This window comes from Molothrus ater, chromosome 19, assembly GCF_012460135.2.
Source record: "Molothrus ater isolate BHLD 08-10-18 breed brown headed cowbird chromosome 19, BPBGC_Mater_1.1, whole genome shotgun sequence".
Classification (NCBI taxonomy): Eukaryota; Metazoa; Chordata; class Aves; order Passeriformes; family Icteridae; genus Molothrus; species Molothrus ater.
Window position 1 is genome coordinate 12,691,981 of NC_050496.2, and position 20,811 is coordinate 12,712,791.

Sequence of the window (20,811 nt, forward strand, 5' to 3'; positions counted from 1 at the left end):
CATCTCATGAAGCCCAGGGTCAGAAGCAGCTCCTCCCCTGCTCCCTGCACGCTCAGGCAGGGGAAGGGGATGAGTACTCAGCCTGATTGAGATGGCTGAAAAAGGCATCAGGCACCAGCCAGGCAAGTGCCTACCCTGGCCCACCTGCCTGCTCCGACCCATGCCTTGGTGTTGGTGGGTGGTTCCACCTAAAAAGCAAAGCCCACCCCAAGAATGCAGGTGCAGTGAGCAGGGCTGAAGTCTCACCTTTAGACCTGCCCTCATGGATGTGATCAGTGCTGGTTGGAAAAAAGGCAGGATTCAAACCACAGATGGCTATGATCGTAGTGGGACAAGGAGAAATCTGCCCCTCTTCCCAAGCCTCTGTGGGTCCAGGGACTGTCACCTCCCTGCACAGGCCAATCCTGGAGCCATCACTCTGTGGTTGCATGGGGAACTCCCAGGAGAGTTGCAGCTTGAGCCTCTCTGTGCAGGTCCCGTGGGATGACCTCCGGTACCTGTTTGGGGAGATCATGTACGGGGGGCACATCACGGATGACTGGGACCGCCGGCTGTGCCGCACGTACCTGAGCGAGTACGTGCAGCCCGAGATGCTGGACGGGGAGGTGTCCTTGGCTCCAGGGTTTATGATCCCTCCCCGCATGGATTACGAGGTAAGAGACATTGCAATCTTCTCTAGAAAACCCCTGCTCTGGAAAAATGGGCATGAGCCCATGTTCCCTTCCCTCTCCCTCACCAAGGGGAATGTAGGGAGAGAGTGTCAGTCCCCTGGGAATGTGCAGAACTGCTGCAAAAGTAATTCCTGTGGTTGAGATGGAAAGCGAAAAACCTGGCTGAGACACAAGTTTAAAAAGAGCCTCCGTGCCCACGGGCAGGTGCTGTGAAGGGCCCCAAGAGTGGTGATGGGTTTTCAAGGTTGCAGGGAACTTTGGGCTCCTTTGCCTGCACTTCCAAGCTAAGGCTGGCCCTGACCCTGTGCCCAGGCCTACCACCAGTACATCGATGACAACCTGCCAGGAGAGAGCCCCCACCTGTATGGCCTGCACCCCAATGCAGAGATGGGTTTCCTGACCGGTCACCTCGGACAGGCTCTTCCGCACAGGTGCTGGAGCTGCAGCCCAAGGAATCCGAGGCTGCCGGAGGCTCGGGTGTCTCCCGAGAGGAACAGGCGAGTCAAGTCCTTTATGGCAGAAATTAACTCTATTTTTTAAGGTGGGGGGAAGTAATTACTGTCAGAAAAAAACCTCTTAAGGGTGACAACGGAGAGGCTAGAGAGGGGAGGCAGATACAGGTCTGGAGACAACTGAGAGAGCAGGCCCATAGCAGGAAGGAAGGGGATTCCAGCCCTACTACAGCTTTTTAAGACCCAAGAGAGAGAATAGCAGAATGGAGTGTTAGTAACAGAGGAGGAGGTACAAAGAAACACCAGGGCAGAAAAAGAAAAAAATCTTACCAACTTAATTAATGGAATCTGCAGCACTTTTCTCTGGGCAAGAGCAGTTTATGGCATTCTCATTTCAGGTGAAGGCAGTCCTGGATGAAATCATCCAGCAGCTGCCAGACCCGTTCAACATGGAGGAGATGATGGGAAAGGCAAAGGAAAAAACCCCATACACGGTTGTAGCCCTCCAGGAGTGTGAAAGGATGAACATCCTGACCAACGAGATGAGGCGCTCGCTGAAGGAGCTGGACCTGGGCCTGCAGGTACGCAGCAGGCGCTGCCTGGGTCATTCATCTCCCAGGACTGCAAAGGCCTCTCTGCTGCCTTTGCTGCAGCTCCCACCCACCAGGCTGGGCCAGGTGCACCGGGCAGCCCCAGCCCTGTGCCCCCTGAGCCCACACACGTCCCTTGGGCTGTCCCAGCAGCAGCTGCAGGTGACACTGCCTGGGCTTTTCTCTTTCTCAAAGGGAGAGCTGACGATTACATCCGAGATGGAAGAGCTGTCAAACGCTCTCTTCTATGACAACGTTCCAGAATCATGGACACGTTATGCCTACCCCTCCCTCCTCACCCTGGCCAACTGGTACGCAGACCTGCTCCTGCGGATCAGGGTGAGCAGTGTGTGTGTGACTGCCAGAGCCTGGGGTGCCCAGGACTCTCCCCACCACTGCCCTGCTTTATTGGTAACTGATTTATTTCTCAGAGTTAATTTAACCAGCCTGAAGTACCTGAAAAGGGCTGTTACTCCGGGAATGGGAGCACAAGTCTGACCACGGTTTCCATTACAGTACATTACTGTAGCAAAACAACATCAGCCCCCCTCCCCATTACAACCCTGGGTGTCCCATAAGAAATACTAATAAAACTGGCTTTGTTAAAAAATAGCAGCAGCATTTTCTGCACTATGAATTCAGGGTTTCAGCTTCATTGCTGCAGGGGAATCTGCTGCTTATTCCTCCCACACCACCTCCAGCCAGTCTCCATTCTGCAAGATCAGCTGAAGCTTGGCTTACACACAGCAAAGCATCAGCTCTGCCACAGTGTCCTGCAGCTCACAGCACGCCCTCCACCCTAAAGGACGCTGCTGGTTTATTTTCCAGGAACTGGAAGTCTGGTCAACAGATTTTGTGCTGCCTGCAACAGTGTGGCTGGCGGGATTCTTCAACCCCCAGTCCTTCCTCACAGCCATCATGCAGTCCACAGCCAGGAAAAAGCAGTGGCCACTGGATAAGATGTGTCTGGCAGCGGATGTGACCAAAAAAACCCGCGAGGAAATAACATTTCCCCCTAGAGAAGGCTCCTATGTGCACGGGCTGTTCATGGAAGGTAAAAACTGCATCTCTGAGGTGTTTCAGACACGGAGCAGGCCCAGCTCAGCCCTTCTCCCTCGTGCAGTGTCAGCACTTGCTGGCGGCAGCTCAGAGCAGGGAGCCCTGGGTGCACCTGGGTCCATCTGGGTGCCCCTGGGGCCCGGCTCAGCCGCCAGCTGAGGGCAGCACTGCCCGGATCACACAGCCTTTCCAAACCAGAGATTTGTGCTTCAGCAATTCAGGCTGCAGCTCCTGAACCCCAGGGCTCCTGGAGCTACAGGGCTCTAGTGAATACATATGTCACATTCTTAGTTGATGCTTGAGTAAGACAAATTGAGAAACTTAAATCCACAATAATTACTGCTAATGAGAGGGAAGGAGGCAGTTCAGCAGAGCAGCTGAGGGGTCCACTTGGACAAAAGCAGAGAGCACACAGGACAGCATGTGACAGATCCCACCACGGCCAGTTCACCTTAAACTCCGCAATGCCCACATAAAGCCGTGCTGAAGGGAGGGGTGGGGACAGAATTTATTCAGACATCCCACACACAGTAAGGCAAATGCAGTCGTGGGTCACAGTGAGATGAGAACAGGTCAGAGCTAACCCCCATTGCGCCACTCCACCCACCCTTACCCTGGCGCAGCGCGGGGAGCAGTCAGTGTCTGTCAGTCTCTGAGGGGAGCAGTCAGTGTCTGTCAGTCTCTGAGGGCAGCAGTCAGTGTCTGTCAGTCTCTGAGGGGAGCAGTCAGTGTCTGTCAGTCTCTGAGGGCAGCAGTCAGTGTCTGTCAGTCTCTGAGGGGAGCAGTCAGTGTCTGTCAGTCTCCGAGGGGAGCAGTCAGTGTCTGTCAGGCACTGAGGGGAGCAGTCAGTGTCTGTCAGTCTCTGAGGGCAGCAGTCAGTGTCTGTCAGTCTCTGAGGGGAGCAGCCAGTGTCTGTCAGGCACTGAGGGGAGCAGTCAGTGTCTGTCAGTCTCTGAGGGCAGCAGTCAGTGTCTGTCAGTCTCTGAGGGGAGCAGTCAGTGTCTGTCAGTCTCTGAGGGCAGCAGTCAGTGTCTGTCAGTCTCTGAGGGGAGCAGCCAGTGTCTGTCAGGCACTGAGGGGAGCAGTCAGTGTCTGTCAGTCTCTGAGGGCAGCAGTCAGTGTCTGTCAGTCTCTGAGGGGAGCAGTCAGTGTCTGTCAGTCTCTGAGGGGAGCAGTCAGTGTCTGTCAGTCTCCGAGGGGAGCAGTCAGTGTCCGTCAGTCTCTGAGGGCAGCAGTCAGTGTCTGTCAGGCTCTGAGGGCAGCAGTCAGTGTCTGTCAGGCACTGAGGGGAGCAGTCAGTGTCTGTCAGTCTCCGAGGGGAGCAGTCAGTGTCTGTCAGGCACTGAGGGGAGCAGTCAGTGTCTGTCAGGCACTGAGGGGAGCAGTCCGTGTCTGTCAGTCTCTGAGGGCAGCAGTCAGTGTCTGTCAGTCTCCGAGGGCAGCAGTCAGTGTCTGTCAGGCACTGAGGGGAGCAGTCAGTGTCTGTCAGGCTCTGAGGGGAGCAGTCAGTGTCTGTCAGTCTCTGAGGGGAGCAGCCAGTGTCTGTCAGGCACTGAGGGGAGCAGTCAGTGTCTGTCAGGCACTGAGGGGAGCAGTCAGTGTCTGTCAGGCTCTGAGGGGAGCAGTCAGTGTCTGTCAGTCTCTGAGGGCAGCAGTCAGTGTCTGTCAGGCACTGAGGGGAGCAGTCAGTGTCTGTCAGGCACTGAGGGGAGCAGTCCGTGTCTGTCAGTCTCTGAGGGCAGCAGTCAGTGTCTGTCAGTCTCCGAGGGCAGCAGTCAGTGTCTGTCAGTCTCCGAGGGGAGCAGTCAGTGTCTGTCAGTCTCTGAGGGCAGCAGTCAGTGTCTGTCAGTCTCTGAGGGCAGCAGTCAGTGTCTGTCAGGCACTGAGGGGAGCAGTCAGTGTCTGTCAGTCTCTGAGGGGAGCAGTCAGTGTCTGTCAGTCTCTGAGGGGAGCAGTCAGTGTCTGTCAGTCTCCGAGGGGAGCAGTCAGTGTCTGTCAGTCTCTGAGGGCAGCAGTCAGTGTCTGTCAGTCTCTGAGGGCAGCAGCCAGTGTCTGTCAGTCTCTGAGGGGAGCAGTCAGTGTCTGTCAGTCTCTGAGGGGAGCAGTCAGTGTCTGTCAGTCTCTGAGGGCAGCAGTCAGTGTCTGTCAGTCTCCGAGGGGAGCAGTCAGTGTCTGTCAGTGCCAGCGCCCGAGCGCTGTCCCCGCTGTCCCCGCAGGCGCGCGCTGGGACGTGCCCTCGGGCTCCATCGCGGACGCGCGCATGAAGGAGCTGACGCCCGAGATGCCGGTGATCCTGCTCAGAGCCATCCCCGTGGACCGCATGGACACCATCAACGTCTACGAGTGCCCCGTCTACAAGACACGGACGCGAGGGCCCACCTACGTCTGGACCTTCAACCTGAAGACAAAAGAAAAAGCTGCCAAGTGGGTCCTGGCTGGTGTGGCTCTGCTCCTAGAGGCCTAGATTTAGTGACAATGGAAAACAGCAGTACTTTTAGTTGTAAAAACCTCCCCGTTGTGTAACTCAGCCTATGTTTGATTGTACCAGAACCACTTTAGCAAAGTTTCAATAAAACCAGTGCTGGAAGCGCTGCCGTGAGGAGCCTGCTCTCGCAGCACACAGGGTTCTCAGGGCGGATACTGGTTTTCCACTGGTGGTTTCTGACGTGGTGCTGGTGGGGAGCCAGACCACCGTGGGAAGCCAGACAGAACAACTGCACACAAGTGCCTGACTCCTTTGCCTCTGCTGGCTCTCCATCTTCCCACAGCTCTTTGTGTGATGGCTCAGTGCAAACTGAGCAGAAACTCCTCACGCTCCTGCATGGAGCATCTGTCTGTCTAGAGCAGATGGGAGAAGAAAGGTGCAAATTTGGTCCAGTTCACCCACACCCAACCTGCACAGCCCAGAGCTGCAAACAGGCTCCTCTCTGAAGTATGTTATTTCTATTTCTAGGGCACAGAACCTACTCAGCCTTTTCTTCACAACAAATAATTTGTATCAGCAGTAACACACATTAAGGTGAGTAGATCTGCCAAGGCTGGTCCCTTCGGCATAAAACAATTCACCAAAATCCCAGCCTGTGAAATATTTGAACAATTAGTTCTAAAATAGTTACCTCAAACTTCCCTCACAGCTCACAGTCAGACAAGCCCCAGAGAGCAGCTCATTTCATTACAGAGCAGCAGTATTTATAATCAGTTATGACTGAGTTTCACACTTACTATCAGTTTTTTTCAGGTGCCAGAAATCCTGCTTGTGGCACTGCCAGATCAGAAACCCTTGCTCACACCCTACCCTGCACTCCCACACCTTTTTACCTGGCTTCCAAACACCTTCCTGGCAGGATGTTACGGTTCAAGCCTTCTACTTCCAGCAAGGAACATCCCAAACCCACACCAGCACCAGAAGTCTTCTCCTGCCCTTTCACAATTCAGGAAATACACTTGTAACATATCTGACTGTGAAGGAGCCAGGCAAACTCTGCTGAGGGGGAGGCCATGGCCAGGTAAGTGAAAGGGATGTGGGAACACCTGGCACACATACAGCAGTGCCAGCTGCACAGAGTGCCCAGCACAGGAACAGGCAGGAGGGACAGCCTGGAGCTCCCAAGGGCTGGACTCATGGGGCAGTGGAGCCACCAGGACAGCACAAAACAGAAAAGCAAAACAAACACTACAGGGGCAAAGCAAAGCCCTGACTGGATACAAAGACAAAACATTTTAAGTATTCCAGCAACGCTTTCTATTGGCTGGTCAAGACAGCACAAACACAGCCTCTCTCTGCAAAACTCTGAAAGAGACATTTCAAAAAGGGAGTTTTATTTCTATGCATGGAAAATACCACTTTATGGGTTCTCTGCCAGTGGCCCTTCCAGAAATTCTAGTAGACAAAACCTAGTCAGGACCTGAGCACTGATCCCAGTCCATAGCAGCCAGTGCCCCAGAGGAATCGAGAAATTCTGGTTTTCCCCTCATCATCTGCATGTCCATGAACTAATTGTTCAAATCTTTCTTTCATGACAGAGCACTGCAGCTATTCACTACAGTCAGTGCAATATAATTCCCCATAATGGCAGCAAACTCACCCAAAGCAGCAACTTTTCTCCTTTCAAAAGAAATTCTTGATCAAAGGTGTCACCAGCTTCACCCACAGTTTCACATAACGACTTGGCTGCTCAAACGTTGATGTTGAGACCACACCTGAGCAGAGGTAAAGCTGCTCTTGCTCCTGAACAGGGAAAGAAACATCATCTCAGTAAATCCCATGCGTTAAATTATATAATGGTCTTTCAGAGAAGCAAACTCAGATAAAGCTGACCAGGGATCTTGCCACAAGTATGCACCATTTTTCCTCAAGAATTTGCAATTAAAACTCTACAGAGAACAAGGGTAGAGGGTTTTGCCTTTTTGTGCCCCACAGCTGCATGAGCTGAGCTTCAGTTTCAGAAAACTCCTCAAGGCCAGGCTGTAATTGCCAGAAAAGGAAACCTCACCCAAACCTCCTGGGACTGGCTTATGCGGCTCTTTCTAGAGACGGCTCAGGCGCCGTGTTTGCAGATGAATGTGCAGCCGTGATCTCAGCTAAATTACCAGAAACTCCTGGGCCCCCCCAGCCTGCACCCAACTGCACAGGGAGGAAATGAACCACCCTGCTGATAACAACACTCACAGCACGTGAGAGCAGGGCTTTGATCACAGGTAAGTGGGGGTTTCAGCACAAACAGTCAGGTTTCAGGATCTGCAGGCAAACAAGGAGCAGAACAGCTCCTGGAAGTTTGTTCATCATCTTTTTGTATAATTGGAGCTGTCACAAACAGCAGAAAATACTCTGCACTATTTAAATTCAGGGTGGAACAGGGAAGCAGGAACCAAGTACTGGAAAGTAACACTAAAAAGATGAATCAAGACATTAATCTGCCAATTCACTCTAATTTGAGAGCCCTCAAATGCTGAAAGAGCTACAGTCAGCCCTGCTGTGAGGATTCTGCTCCATGACCATCCATTATGGTGAGATCTGAGCACCAGAGGCAAGGCCAGTTCCCTGAATCAATCTCAGTTCATTCACAGAAGCACCCAAAGACACCCAGACCACTCACATTTCTTCCCAAATCTCAGCACACATTTTTAAAATGGAACTGAACATTACACAGGCAAAGTGATTTCATGGCAGCATCCCAGGAATGGATTAAGTCTTCTAAAAAAGACCACAGAAAGTAAACACCCAGCCCATCTCAGAATCAGCTTCCAGCAATCGGGAATGGTTTAAAGCCCTTTGAATGAGATCACTGCAGTCCCGTGTGAGAAAATTCCTTTGTGTCACATTTCCATTGATTTTCCCCTTCCATTAGAAACAGGCAGAGGCAAGATATGAATTGAAATACTCAAGCAACTCTTCCAGTAATAGAATTGTTTTTGATTAGATACACTCTGACTCATCCCAGGGAAGAGCCCTGATGCAAGAGGGCAATTCCCATTGATCTTGCAGACAACTCTGCCAGCACCTGCCTCTCACAGTGCATTTCTGAGGTCTCCAAGTCACACAGAGGCACCAAACATCTGCTTTGAAACAGAACACTGCAGGAGAAATGACTTAGGACGGTCAGTTCCAGCAGAAGATTCAGTCAAGACAGCTGGAGAACCAGGCAGGACACGGAGCAGCAGCAGAACTGCTGAGCATTACAAGCTGCCTAATTAAAAACAGCACAGAAAAACCCTGAGACACTGACTATCAAACCACTTAAAAATGTTTGTGCAAGATTATATAATGTCATTATTATTCAAGATAAGGATTTTGTCATAGAACCTCATGGGCATCCCATCCCTCTTCCAGTCCGAGCTCAGCCATTCCAAGGGCCCGGCCTCATTAGCCCGGAGCCTGCCATGCCCTGGGCAATGCTCAAATGCTGGGTTAAGGCTCAGAGGGGCAGCGTGGCTGGAGCAGAGGAGCCAGCAGGTCCTCCAAAGGCTGTGTGCACATCCAGCCCTGAGCACTCCCAGTACCCGAGGTCACTGGGGACACACATTCCTTCCCGTTACGGCCTCATTTCCCAGCACTGGGCACTTGCAGCAGGCAGCTCATCAATAGTCACTTCACTGACAGCTCCTCAGGACTCCCCATGCTCCAGCAGCTTCTGAGTTATTGTAGCTGGAGGTTTTTATTGCCACTGCATCCTCAGCATTCCCTGTGTGCTCCAGAAGTACAACATCCCCGCTGCATGCCCAGAATCTGCTGCTTACCTGATGCAGCTGCTGCTGCAAGGCTTTATTTTCTGTCACTATTGCAACCTGAGCTTCCAAGTCACGATGAACCGATCGATATCCGAAATTTGGAGAGCCAATCAGGGTCAGGCAGGGCAGGTCACTCCCTGCCAGGTACAGCCAGAGGCCTGCAGGAAAAATGAGGAAGAGAGGCAGCGTGAGAGCCAAGGGAATGGCCAGGGTGGGCTCACACGGTCCGTTCACTCAGAGTGAATTAAATGCTTTAAATGTGGATTACAGATTCTGTACAGGAGCTCGAGAGCAGAGCGCAGCACAGCAGGGCCTGCAGGAGTGCTCTGCTGTGTGCAGTGTGTGCCATGTGTGGGGTGCCCTGGCACAGCCCAATTTAGTGTTCTGACTGGGTGCAACACCCCCAGTGTGCCCCAGAAACACACTGCCCCAGAACAACCCAGAGCAAGTCCTGTCATTGCATTAGAGGCTGTTTTGCACCACAGTGAATTCAGAAACACCAAGAGAAGACAAACAGGTTTTCAGTGAAGGAACCAGCCCCAAAGTCCCAGCCAGACAGGCTAAGTCTGTCCAGCCTGTCCCAGGGCCAGGGACCAGCCCCCATGCCAGGACCATGGCACAAAGAGGCATCTCCCAGCTCTGGCAGGTGAATTCACATGCCATTGTGAAGAGACACGGATAAGAAGTGCAAATTATTTCACACCCTCACTTCCAGAGGAGCCACCAGGAATGAGATCAGACTCTTGCCAGGGCACCTGGCCCCCACTGCCACTGACCAACACAGCTCCCACAGCACTGCCAGCACAGAGATCAGGACAGAGCCCAGGACAGGTTTTCAAGGGAAAGATGGAAGCATCACATTATTCTCAAGCACATCACTGCAGCAGGGCAAGAAGGAACAGCCACAGGAGAATCAGGACTGCTGCCAAGGAGAGGCTGTGTGGCCACTCTGCACAAATGGAGCCAGAAAGCCTTTGCTCTCCTCAGCAGAGCCCTGGGTGAGTCTCTGGTAGAGGTTCATCCCCATGGCTGGTCACACACAGACTGCAACAAAGAACCCGTAGCATAAAAACCACCTCGGCCTTAAAATAGCAGCAGGTTTCCCAACTCAGCCCCAGAGCAGTTCCAAGAATGCCTTGAGTAAGATGCTGCCGATTCACTGCCAGTTCCTGTAAGCTGCTCCCCGCCCCCACAGCACACTCACAGAGCTGGCACTGCCCTGATGCCTCCAGCCCTGTGGGCTCACCCCAGCACAGCAGGGCTGCACAGCCCACCACGGGCCCTGGCAGCCACGTGGCACAGAGCTTTGTCACGTTCTGCCACCAAACAGGACCCTGCCAGGGGCTGTCTGGTGCCTGACCAGCCAAAGGCTGGACCCCTGCCCAAGCAGCAGCCAGGAGGAAGAGATTCCTTGCCTTCCCAAGTGTCCTGTGGCAGTCCCACAGCCTTTAGAGGTCTCTGGTTTCACGGCCATCTGGCAGGATCTACTCCAACAGTGACTCACCTTCCAGCAAGGGGAGCGCAGCTTCCCAGCGCCGGTCAATAGCAGTGACAGGGTTTATCTCACAGCACACAGCACCTGCCAGCACCCTGCCACCACAACGGGCTTGGGAGGGACCCTGATCCCAAGGGATGCACCCCTGTCACCCCCAACACCACCCAGGGCAGTGGCAGGTGGGCTTTGGGAGGGACAGCTGCTGGCAGTCCTGCTCAGACGTGCACCCCACCCGTGCAGAGCTCTGCCACACCTGCATGGGCACCCATGAGAGACATCCCTGGGAGACACTCTGCATGCAGATACAAACATGTTAAGGGGAGCAGGAGGGGTGTGCAGCACAGCCCCAGTGTTTGGGGATCCCATGGGAGACTCAAGGATGTCTCATGTCTCAGCCCAGAGAGGAAGCACCAACAGGCCCTGTTTGCTGCTGGCAATCTCATGTCCTCAGCCAGGAGCTAGGCTCCATGTGCTCCTTGTGCACATGCCCTTCACATCTCCAAGGCTTCCTCCCTTCCCTCTCCTGTCCTTGTCCTCTCTGCCACACCACGTGACTCCTGCAGAAGGAAATGAGGTGAATCCAGCCTGTGCCAAGGGCAGAGCATGCCGGAGGAGGAGCTGCACACTGATCCTCCCAGCACTCTGAAGGGGAATGGAAACAAGGCAGCAAATGTCTCAAACTGCCCCTCCTGCAGCACGGGAGCTGTTGAACTCCAACCCTGCATCCCTCTCCAAGCAGACAGCACACAGCAGAGAGCCCAAAGCACTGTCCCACAAGGGCTAGCTGGCCCAAACAGCACCGGTGACCACTTTGGTAGCTGGGAAAAGCAGCCCCTGTTTCTGGTCTATGCCAAACCACATCCCACTGGAGTTAGCAGTGCTCAACAAAGGCAGAACCTGGGAATCACAGATTGCTCAAGCACGTGCATGCTGAAAGACACAGGACACCCCGGGCGGGCAGGCAGGGCCCTCCCTCGTGCTGCCCTGTGCCAGATAAGGGTTTTCCCTGCACTCCTGGCCGTGCTGGGGAGGGGCACTCTGAGATCTGTTTGTCATTTCAACACCGAGGCACCCAGGGATTTTCGACAGTCGAGAGAGGGCTGACTGGGCAGCTTTTCCTTCCCACCACCTCTGAGCCTCCCTTGAGCACCCCTGTGAGAAGCAGGGGGATGGAGCCATTCCTACTAACAGCTCTCTTCAAAACAGGCATGGCCAGAGCCCTAGTGTTCCAATCACAGCCCAAACACTCAGCTGGAGCACCATGCTGAGCCCCTGGGAGCTGGGCACAGTGTATCCAGCAGGAATCCAGGCTCTCCCAGAGAAGACCTCGAGGGCAGCATTCATTAACTCACAGCATGTTAGCCCATATTCCTTCCTCAGCCCCTTGCCCTTTGGCTGCCCTGACACCCATAAGCACATGCTGCAGCTCCTCACACTGCACCCCCTGTGAGCTGGTGCAAATCCCCCAACACTGACACTGTCCCCATACACACCTGCTGCTGGGAAGGCCCCAGGAGCAGCTCCCTCCCAGCACCTGCCCCCAGACTGCAGGGTCCCCAGCAGAGCCAGCACTCCTGCCTGCTGAAACCAGCCCAAGGGATACACGAAACTGCACCAGGGCACTGACTGCATCATAAACGCATCCAGATGGTTCCTTTCCTTCACATCACCGTTCTCATCCAGGCAGTGCTTCAGTGCCACCACAGGGACAGCTCCCACATCATCCCTGTGACAGTACTGAACCAAAGGCAAAGGCAAGGCGTCCCCCAAGTGATCCAAACCTCCAGGTCACACAAGCACGCTGTTTGAACCTTGGAGGAGTGTTTTGAAGGTCAAGCCCAGACTGGCACCCAGCCAGCCCCTCACTCCTTTCACAATCCAAATGCACAGCTCTCACACACCTCTGAACAAGACCCCTGGGGATAAGGGCGCCTTACCTTTGGCATGGAACGTCCAGCCAGCACGGGAGTACTCCTGCAGCTGCACCCTCTCCTGCTGCTGCAGGCAGCAGACCTCACTGTAAAACTGATGTTCAATGTAAACGTAGGCAGCCGGGATGGCACCTGCCACCCCTTTGGCACCAAAAAACCCATTGACCTCCGGCGAGGCCAGCAGGATGCGGTACTCGGCCCTTGTGCCCAGGATGAGGTCCATGTAGGCCTGTGTCAAGTTGAAGTAGCCAGTGGTGAGGTATATCCTGGCATCCCGCTCAGCCTCTGTCAGCAGGGTCTCTGTGACCATCTCGTCTATTTGAATCCCAAAAGGTTTCATTTGGATTAAGGGATAGATCCAGGTGTCGGGTTCTGGTTTCAGACTCCCAGGTGCTTGAGAGCCTTGCTGGGATAAGAGGGAGCTGCCTGGCTGGCTGCTGTGGAAAGTCTTTGCATGAAGGAGCTCCTGTCGAGTGCGGGCAGAGTTGATGACCTCCATGACCCTCCTGTTGGCAATCTCACAGTAAGCCACTTTGTCTCCTGCAGGAAAAGCCAGAGTGATGTGTCTGTGGTCTACAGGCACAGTTACACGTCACCTCTTGCCAGGGAAAACTACTGACAGCACATGGATACAGGAACAAACAGGAGCCAACACAGACTGCACATGACTCTCTGTCTTAAGGCCCAAACCAGCTGATTCAAGGTCAGCAGAGCTACACTACAGAAGAGAAATCTCAGCAACTGGCAGCAGCCTGAAAAATCCTCTGAGAAAGGAGAGGACGAGCGCAAGGCTACACTGACAACCAAGAATGAGCGGGAACAAACAAATAAACTCCCACCCCCAGCCTGAACTTACATCACCCAGCAGTGCAAGGCCAGGACAAAAACTGATGACACAATCAGCCTGGCATTTCACTGCCCTTCTCTGCCCAATTTTACGCTTGTTCCCAGTCTTCCTGAACTGATTCCCAATTGATTCCCAGAACAAACTCTACTACAAAAGATTAATTAGCAACAATAGCAGCACAGTCATAAACCCTTCAGAACATGCACACCCAGAGCACCTGGAATTGTAGCTGCTAATATCAGAAAAACTTCTCAAAGGACTGAAGTTCTTGTTTAAGGCCAAAAGCAGCACATATATGAGGCAGCAGATTTACTTCCAGTCTCTGCATGCCCTATCAAATCAGCCTGTGACAGCCATTGTGCTGGGAAAACCCCAAATGACCCAGTACTGAAACTCAAGCAATCTTGATTATAATACTGGATGGCACAAAACAGGACACCCCACAGCCTGAACAATGGTCAGACACCCAGCAACTCCCACATGGATGGAGTCTAAGTCATCCTTAAACCCTGGCTGTCCCTCCTCTCCTCTGGATGCCATCACCCAAGCAGGTGAGACAGCTCCCACCTACCTTGGTATGGGTGTACCATTCCCTCCATCATCTGGACTGTATCATCCTGCTGTAACTGCAGGGACACATCTCCAATTGCGTCCACAAGCTCCGTGAAGAAGTCTGCAATCTCAGGAGAGTCCCGCAGCAAGACGTAGCGGTCCTGACGATTGGTGAAGTACAGATCACTCAGGTTTGCACTGAAGAAGAAGGGAAGACACAGGTTCAGGGCAGGCACAAGATTCTCAGCCTCCCAAGCCAGGCTACAGGCCTCACTCTGGGATAGCTGCACTAAAGCACAAATTGGCCATTTCCTTCAGAATCTCAAAGTATTTCTCCCGTTAAGAAAGGCTTGCTTTCATCTGAGAATCTCATGTGCAGGAACTGTGGTTGCTCTCCCATCTCAGAAGAGCCCTGATAGCACCACGATGGAGCCCAGATGTTCAGAGAAGGCTGGCAGCACAGACACCCTGCCCAAAGGCAGGGAACGCTGGCACCAAGGCTGGACGCAGCAGGACTCACCCGCTCAGGATCACGTTGTCATCAAACAGATAGACCTTGATGTGCTGCAGCCCGATGGTCTCGTTGAAACGCTCTGGAATCAGCAGCCGGAGCAGTCCACGCAGGTTTGGGGTGTGGAACAGGGACACGCGGACCTGCTCGGGAAATCGCTGCAGCAACGGGATCAGCATCGTTCGGGAATTCTTCCTGCCTGGGACAGAAAGGGACTTTCACACAAACATCACACAGCCAGGACACATCATGACACAGCTCTTCAGCTGGTCACAGGGTGAGCAGCCCTCCCATCCACTGACACTTCACATGTTTTCCTTTTCTCTTTGGTTTTTTTTAGATCACTTTCACTTGTACTATGTCGATATTGAAACTGACGTTCAGAATCAGTCCCAGGCCAGGTCTGACACTTTTCAAGCTTCTTAACCAAGCCTCACCAGGACTGGCAACACATCTACAAGAGTCACTGTAGATGACCACAGGTTCCTGATTCAGTGTGCTGCTGCTTCCAACAATTCCCATTCTCCTTTCAAAATGAAAATTAAGTGAGCATGATGGGTAAGGGCAAATGCATTAACAAATGAACCAAGCAAGACTACACAAGTTGCACAGAGTAGTTTGGCCCTTCTTGCCCCTACCACCTATTTTTGGAAGAAAAGCTGTTCAGCTTGAAGATTTTTTTGGGAATATGCAGTTCTGGAATACAAAAGGCCAATCCTGAAATGTGCATGCTTTAAGCAAGTAGGTCCAATTGGCCAAGATACCCACTCCGAAAAGAACTGTCTCTCCAGCCTAACAGTAAAATCAGGCTCTGACAAAAGCAATGAGCAGCAATTCCTACCCCGGGAACCCCTGGTGTAGTCGAGGAGAATGGAAACTCTGAGGTCGGGTGAGCCTTTTGCTTGCAGTGATTTCTCCAGTGTTTCTTCTAAGCAATACACCTGCAGAGAGAGTTCTCTCCTCATTAAAAAAGCAAATACACTTTCCAAGGGAAGTGCTCAGCAGCAGGAGACCAGGGCCAAGACAGCTCCCACACCCTGGTGCCAGTCCTTCCTCCTTGTGCCAAGCACAGCCACTTCAGCCTTTGCATCTGCCAGCCTGGCAGCCTCCATCAGCCTAAAGCCACAGATCAAAGGGCCTCAGTTTTACATGTCTACATTCTTCAGGTCTCGCAAGAGCAATTAATGTTCACAGAAGAAGTCCCAATATCATTCCCAAATCACAGACTCGCATCACCAAAGACAAACATTGGCAGGAATTCACTGCAGTTTTATTCTTGAATTACAAGGTTGTTTGTCACATGCAAATTCAAATCCTGTGTGCAAGCCCAGACAAAGTTGGGCATAAATCCTATGCAGGCTCCATCCACCTTTACCCTGCCAGGGCATTTGCTTCCTAACATCAGAACCTGGCCAAGGCCAGGCTTCTTCCTCAAGCCCTTGGGCAAAAATGCTTTTGTTTCCAGAGGAAAGAAAAAAAAAAAAAGGCAAATACCATGAAGCAAAGCTGATCTCAGTCTCAAATGCAAAAAAACAACCCTTCATCTGTGTCCTGCACCTGGAGCACCAAACACAGCACAACACACCTACAACTCAAATCCCATTCAAGAAAAATGTCAGGGAAAAACAGATTTCCATGACCTGAGTTTTACAAAGCCCCCCTGAGCACTCTGAACAGCAGGCCAGTCCTTTCTGACAGGTCCAGGCTAACTATCCCCTGAAGAAGTGCAGCAGTTCCCTGGCTCTATACCAGACCTCAACCAGAAGCGTGCCTCCCTTGCACATCCCTCCCCTGCATTCCCCTCCTGGCCTTCCCAAACCCTTCCACACTCACCAGCTCCTGCTCAAGGAGTCCTGTTCCCAGGTATAGTGAGGCCATCACCACCCTCTGCTTGGCTGCTTTGATCTGCACCTGGGAGCAGCAAAACACAAGTTCCATTTCAGACAGGGTGTCTGGGCCTGAGGAGCCCTCAGCCAGGCCTGGCAGTGCTGCACTTCCCTGGGACGATGCCCTCAGCCACAGCTCTGCTCTGGCTCCCTGGCCCTGAGGGAGGAAAGGTAACACGTGGACAGTGGTGACATAAAACACACAGAGCTCTGCAGGGCCACAGCAGCACCACCGCTGCCTCCAAAACTAAAGGAAGAAACTTGTGCTTTCTGGGAAACTGAAGAGCACACTCTCTGCAGCTAAACCCATTCCATATGAGAGCAGTTACCAGGCAGCAGCTGCAAAACTGGGATTGTATCAAACCATTCCCACAAGTTGCAGCCCACACCTTACCTTGAGGAGTTCATAGAATTCCGCTGGGGATGAAAGCACCTTGACATGCGAGCTGGAGATCCCAAACTCTGGGACCAGATTCCTGATCCACTGGAACCTGTGTGCTCCTTCTGGACAGAGGGAACACGGCGGGGCTGTGATCACTGGAACAGGAGGGCTGAGTAGTGGGGCTAGAAGGAGCCATGATGATCTGTGCAAAGAAAGATAGAGAAATTCTTTGTAGTGAAACTTCTGCTTCCCAGCAAGACCCCAAGCAGGTAGAGTTGCAGCCAGGGCCAATACATGGCAGGGATCCCCAAAGGCAAGAATGCCTTTCCCTTTCCATAATCTGATCTGGATCACCAAGGCCAAATGTAGAAACAGAGAGACACAGGCAAAATGTGGGAGAACAGATCTGAACATCACCAGCTCCTACTCTGAGCTGGCATGGAGATGAGGGGAAACAACTGCTTCACCAGGACAACATGGGAGGGGAAGGAGGCCGGGAGCTGCAGAAAATGAGAGTGGGGATGCTCAGGTGTCTGGCAGTGCTGCACTGGTACCACCTGTACCTGTAAGCAGACACTTCTGAATTATCTCCATCACACACACATCAGCCAATGCTCCCTTTATGTCAGCTTTGTTCTCAGCTGGTTTGCAGTTCACGTTTCAGGTTTAAAGATCATGCTTTTTTAAAGAGAAAAATGCCTCCACCCCTCAATCTTATCAGAAAATAGATCTACAGCACACAAGGTGATCAAGTGCAAGCCCCAGTAAAGGCAGAGCAATGACACCCCGAGAATGACCCGCAAAAGGAGCGACTGTCCCAGCAGGAATGTGCCAAGGGCCACAACAGGGATCCATCCCCTTCCAGCAATGCCACCGACAGAGGGTCACAACGTCCCCTGCAAACCTCACAAAAGGGGAGGTTTCCACTCATTCCCTGTGAGGGAGACGTCAGGAAACTCATTCTTCAAAAAGAAATTTCGGAAGAAATTTAATTTCTTTGAAGTCACTTTGGGAAGAAACCAGCTTGCTGCCAGCATCACGCAGCGGGTGACAGGAAGCAAGCAGCGACTTCTCCTCTCCGAGGTTTCCCACATGCAAATTCATCCAGTCATAGAATAACCCCAGCAGGAGTCTGCTCGCATGACAAAACCACATTTCAGCACAATTAGCAGCAGCAGCTCCCAGGAGATCCAGGAATCCATGAGCAAGGGACTGAACTGCATCCCTGGACCCACAGGGACCATTCCAGTCTGCAAACCCCACTGATGGGAGCCGGCATTCTTGGGATGGAACTGGGCTGGCTGTCTCACCCTGATGACCACCAGGGCCCCGGGCCAGCAGGCAGCCACCGTCCTGTGGCCCATCCTGATGATCCCATCCCGACCATCACCACACACCAAGAGGAAACTTGATCACAACCTTTACCAGAATTTGTTACGAGGAACTTCTGGCTTTTTACCACAATCCAGAGCCCAAATGAACACAGATTCCAGGAAGATGATTTCACTTATCTGGTTCATGATACAACACTGGATCTTCACAAGGTTTCCAAACATCCTTACAAGGAAACCAGTTCATAGTGGCGTTTCCTGGCAAATCCACGAGTTTGTCACTGACTATTCATGAGCACCGAAATCTGAGTCAGTCAGTGCAGGAATTCCTGGGATGGTGGGTTTGAACAGATCATGTGGACTGGGCTCAGCCTGAATACCCAGAAGTGACAGAGATCACCAGCACAGACTGTTAAAAACAGTACAAATATCCCCTAAAAGCTGCAGAAAAAAATTAAAGCAGAACAGAAACACAAGAAATACCACTTTTCAGGCACATTCTCCTAAGTCTCTACAGAACCTGAGCACAACCTTCACACACCTTTGCTCACCTCAAGCCTCACAGGCCACACACAGAGAGCAGATTCCCTCTGTTCCATCTCTGCAAGGGAGCATGGCACACAGAGCTACAGGAATTCACACTGGATCCAAAAGCACAGGGTTTTAAAACCCACCCAATGCTCACCCCACAGAGCAGTGGCATCACTGGGCTCTAACCTAGCCCTGCAGGTCACAAACAACATCCTCTGGAATTATTCCCAGGTAGGAAGCAGTGGCAAATTTTATGTATTTTACAATAACAATCAACAAGAACAATATTGTCCTCATTATCCCATCGGCCAACCCAATTACCCTTCCAGAAGCCAGACCAGTGGCCAAGCAGACACTTTCCAGAAACACGGTTCCCAGAAGGCATTTTCTAGCAAGGATTGCTGGAACTGTGAGTCCAACTGCACCTGCCTCCCTGCCTGTGGCCCTGTACCTGCCTGCCTGGAGCCAGGGGCAGCTCCCAGGGCAGCTCTGAAGGCTGCAGGCAGCGATGGGTTGAGCTTGGAGCATCTGGACTGACTGGAACATCTGGAGGAACATCAACCTGCAGCACCAATACTACTTGGTTTGGTCCAGATTAATTCTGCATAGGTCAATTTATCCTCGCTAATTGCATCCTCCATTCACTCCCTAAGTAATTTACAGTGTGTCAACATTGGTCTTTCAACCCAATACTGAAATTTACACCTTATTCAGCATTGAGAACCTATGGCTTTTAGAATTACCAAATAAATCCATATTTTGCTCCAGCCACAGAGCCACTGGCAGAGCAACTGGCTCCCAGAGCAGCAGCTTCTACCCACCAGTGACTGACATCAGCTCAGTGACGACCCGGTACAACCAACCCTTGCAACCACGCACACAAAACTATCAGAAACCATGTAACATTATGAAGAAATCATCAAAATTCCACACTGTGACAAAACAGGTTTCAGAGGAACAGAAAGTGAACTAGGGGGGAGCCTTTCCACGTACTTCACATCACTGAGTTAACCAGAAAGAGAAAACGGAATCAAAAGGAACCACCTCAGACCCCTTCTGAATAAAAAGTTTACTCTAAATAGAAACAACGGATTTTCTGAGGTATGTTCTATTTTTTAAAACGTAGGTCTGGTACGAAACTGACAATGCAGCTGAAACCCCTATTCACTGTAAAACCTCATCCTCAGAGCCGGAGGTGAAGTGAAACTGCGGGACACAGCGCTGTCCTTTCACCCACACACAGCAGCACACGGGGGGATCCACAGCGCTGCTGTCAGCTCAGCGATTGCTTTCCAGGGCTCAGCCAGATTTATCTGCCCTAAAAGCACTGGCGAGACCACAAGAGAAGTGTGGCAAGAATCTCCTTGGTGTGAACAAGAGGGCAGACTGATGATCCAGCTCGTCCAGGCGGGCGGTGACAGCCGCTGGCGGGTCCCTGCCGCCGGTCACTGTCACCATCACTGTCACCGGTGCCAGCCACCGGGCACGGCCGCGGGGCACAGCGGGCCCTGCCCCTCACGGCTCCCTGCCCACGGGCACAGAGGGGGCTCACTCCTGTTTCGGCCCCGTCCCGCTCGCCCTCCGCGACCACCGGGCCCGGGGGGACTGAGCCGACCACACAAACCCGGCCGGTGCCGCCCCGAGGGCTGAGCTGTGACAGCCGCGGGGACAGCGGGAGGCACGGAAATGGGAAATGGAGGGGAAATAACGCTCAGCTGCTGTCCCGAAGGCGATCGGACACTGGGGCGAGCTGCAGGGGTCTGCGAGAGCAGAGCCGAACCCGGCTGCGACCCCGGCCTGGGGGTACCGGGCCGCCCCTCAACCCACGCGGCTTTTCCAAGGGGCTGGGCCAGGCCGGAAAGGGGAAGCAGCGAGCGGGGGATGCCCCGGTAACGCGACACCGACTGCGGGGGCGGCCGAGGGCTCCCGCTGCCTCGCAGCCCCGGCGGGGTCCCGGCCGGTCCTTACCTGCGGGCGCGGCGGTCGCGACCGCGGGAGAGGCGGTCGGAGAGGCGGCCGAGCAGCGCGGCCAGGCCGAGGCGGCCCCGCGGCAGCCAGGCCGAGAGCCGCCGCCACAGCGCCGCGCCGCCCGCCGCCATCGCCCGCGCCTTCCGCTTCCGCGCTGCCATGGCGACACCGCCTTCCGCTTCCGCGCCGCCGCCCCGCCCGGGCCCGGCCCGCGGCCCCCGGGAGCCCCGGCCCGGCCGCGCGGGGTGTCCGCCCTTCCCCGCCGTGCCCGGCCTGCGAGCGCGGAGCCCGCGGAGGGCCGGGGAGGCTCCGGGAGGAGCGCACGAAGGGCTCGTTGTCCGGCAGGGACCGCGCCGGGGCTCCCCTGGTCCGCACAC

The 20,811-nt window shown here is 53.4% G+C and overlaps 2 protein-coding genes across 2 annotated transcripts in view; one reads left to right on the forward strand and one right to left on the reverse strand.

Moving 5' to 3' along the window:
- Window positions 1-5,296, forward strand: part of DNAH17 (dynein axonemal heavy chain 17) — a 34,441-nt gene extending 29,145 nt beyond the window's left edge. Inside the window, 8 exon segments of the mRNA XM_054516876.1 lie at window positions 474-653; window positions 984-1,073; window positions 1,075-1,101; window positions 1,103-1,168; window positions 1,522-1,704; window positions 1,909-2,052; window positions 2,542-2,767; window positions 4,989-5,296. Coding sequence (XP_054372851.1) covers window positions 474-653; window positions 984-1,073; window positions 1,075-1,101; window positions 1,103-1,168; window positions 1,522-1,704; window positions 1,909-2,052; window positions 2,542-2,767; window positions 4,989-5,236 — 1,164 coding nt within the window. The 3' untranslated portion in view covers window positions 5,237-5,296.
- On the reverse strand, window positions 5,058-20,595 carry PGS1 (phosphatidylglycerophosphate synthase 1). Its single transcript, XM_036394854.2, has 10 exons — window positions 20,435-20,595; window positions 16,617-16,806; window positions 16,170-16,247; window positions 15,178-15,277; window positions 14,346-14,535; window positions 13,845-14,023; window positions 12,433-12,966; window positions 9,010-9,158; window positions 6,858-7,000; window positions 5,058-5,170 (listed from the first exon to the last, which is right to left on the reverse strand). Exons 1-9 carry the CDS (start codon window positions 20,593-20,595, stop codon window positions 6,881-6,883), a joined length of 1,701 nt encoding a protein of 566 aa, XP_036250747.1. The 3' UTR covers window positions 5,058-5,170; window positions 6,858-6,880.
- Window positions 20,596-20,811: the final 216 nt, after the last annotated feature.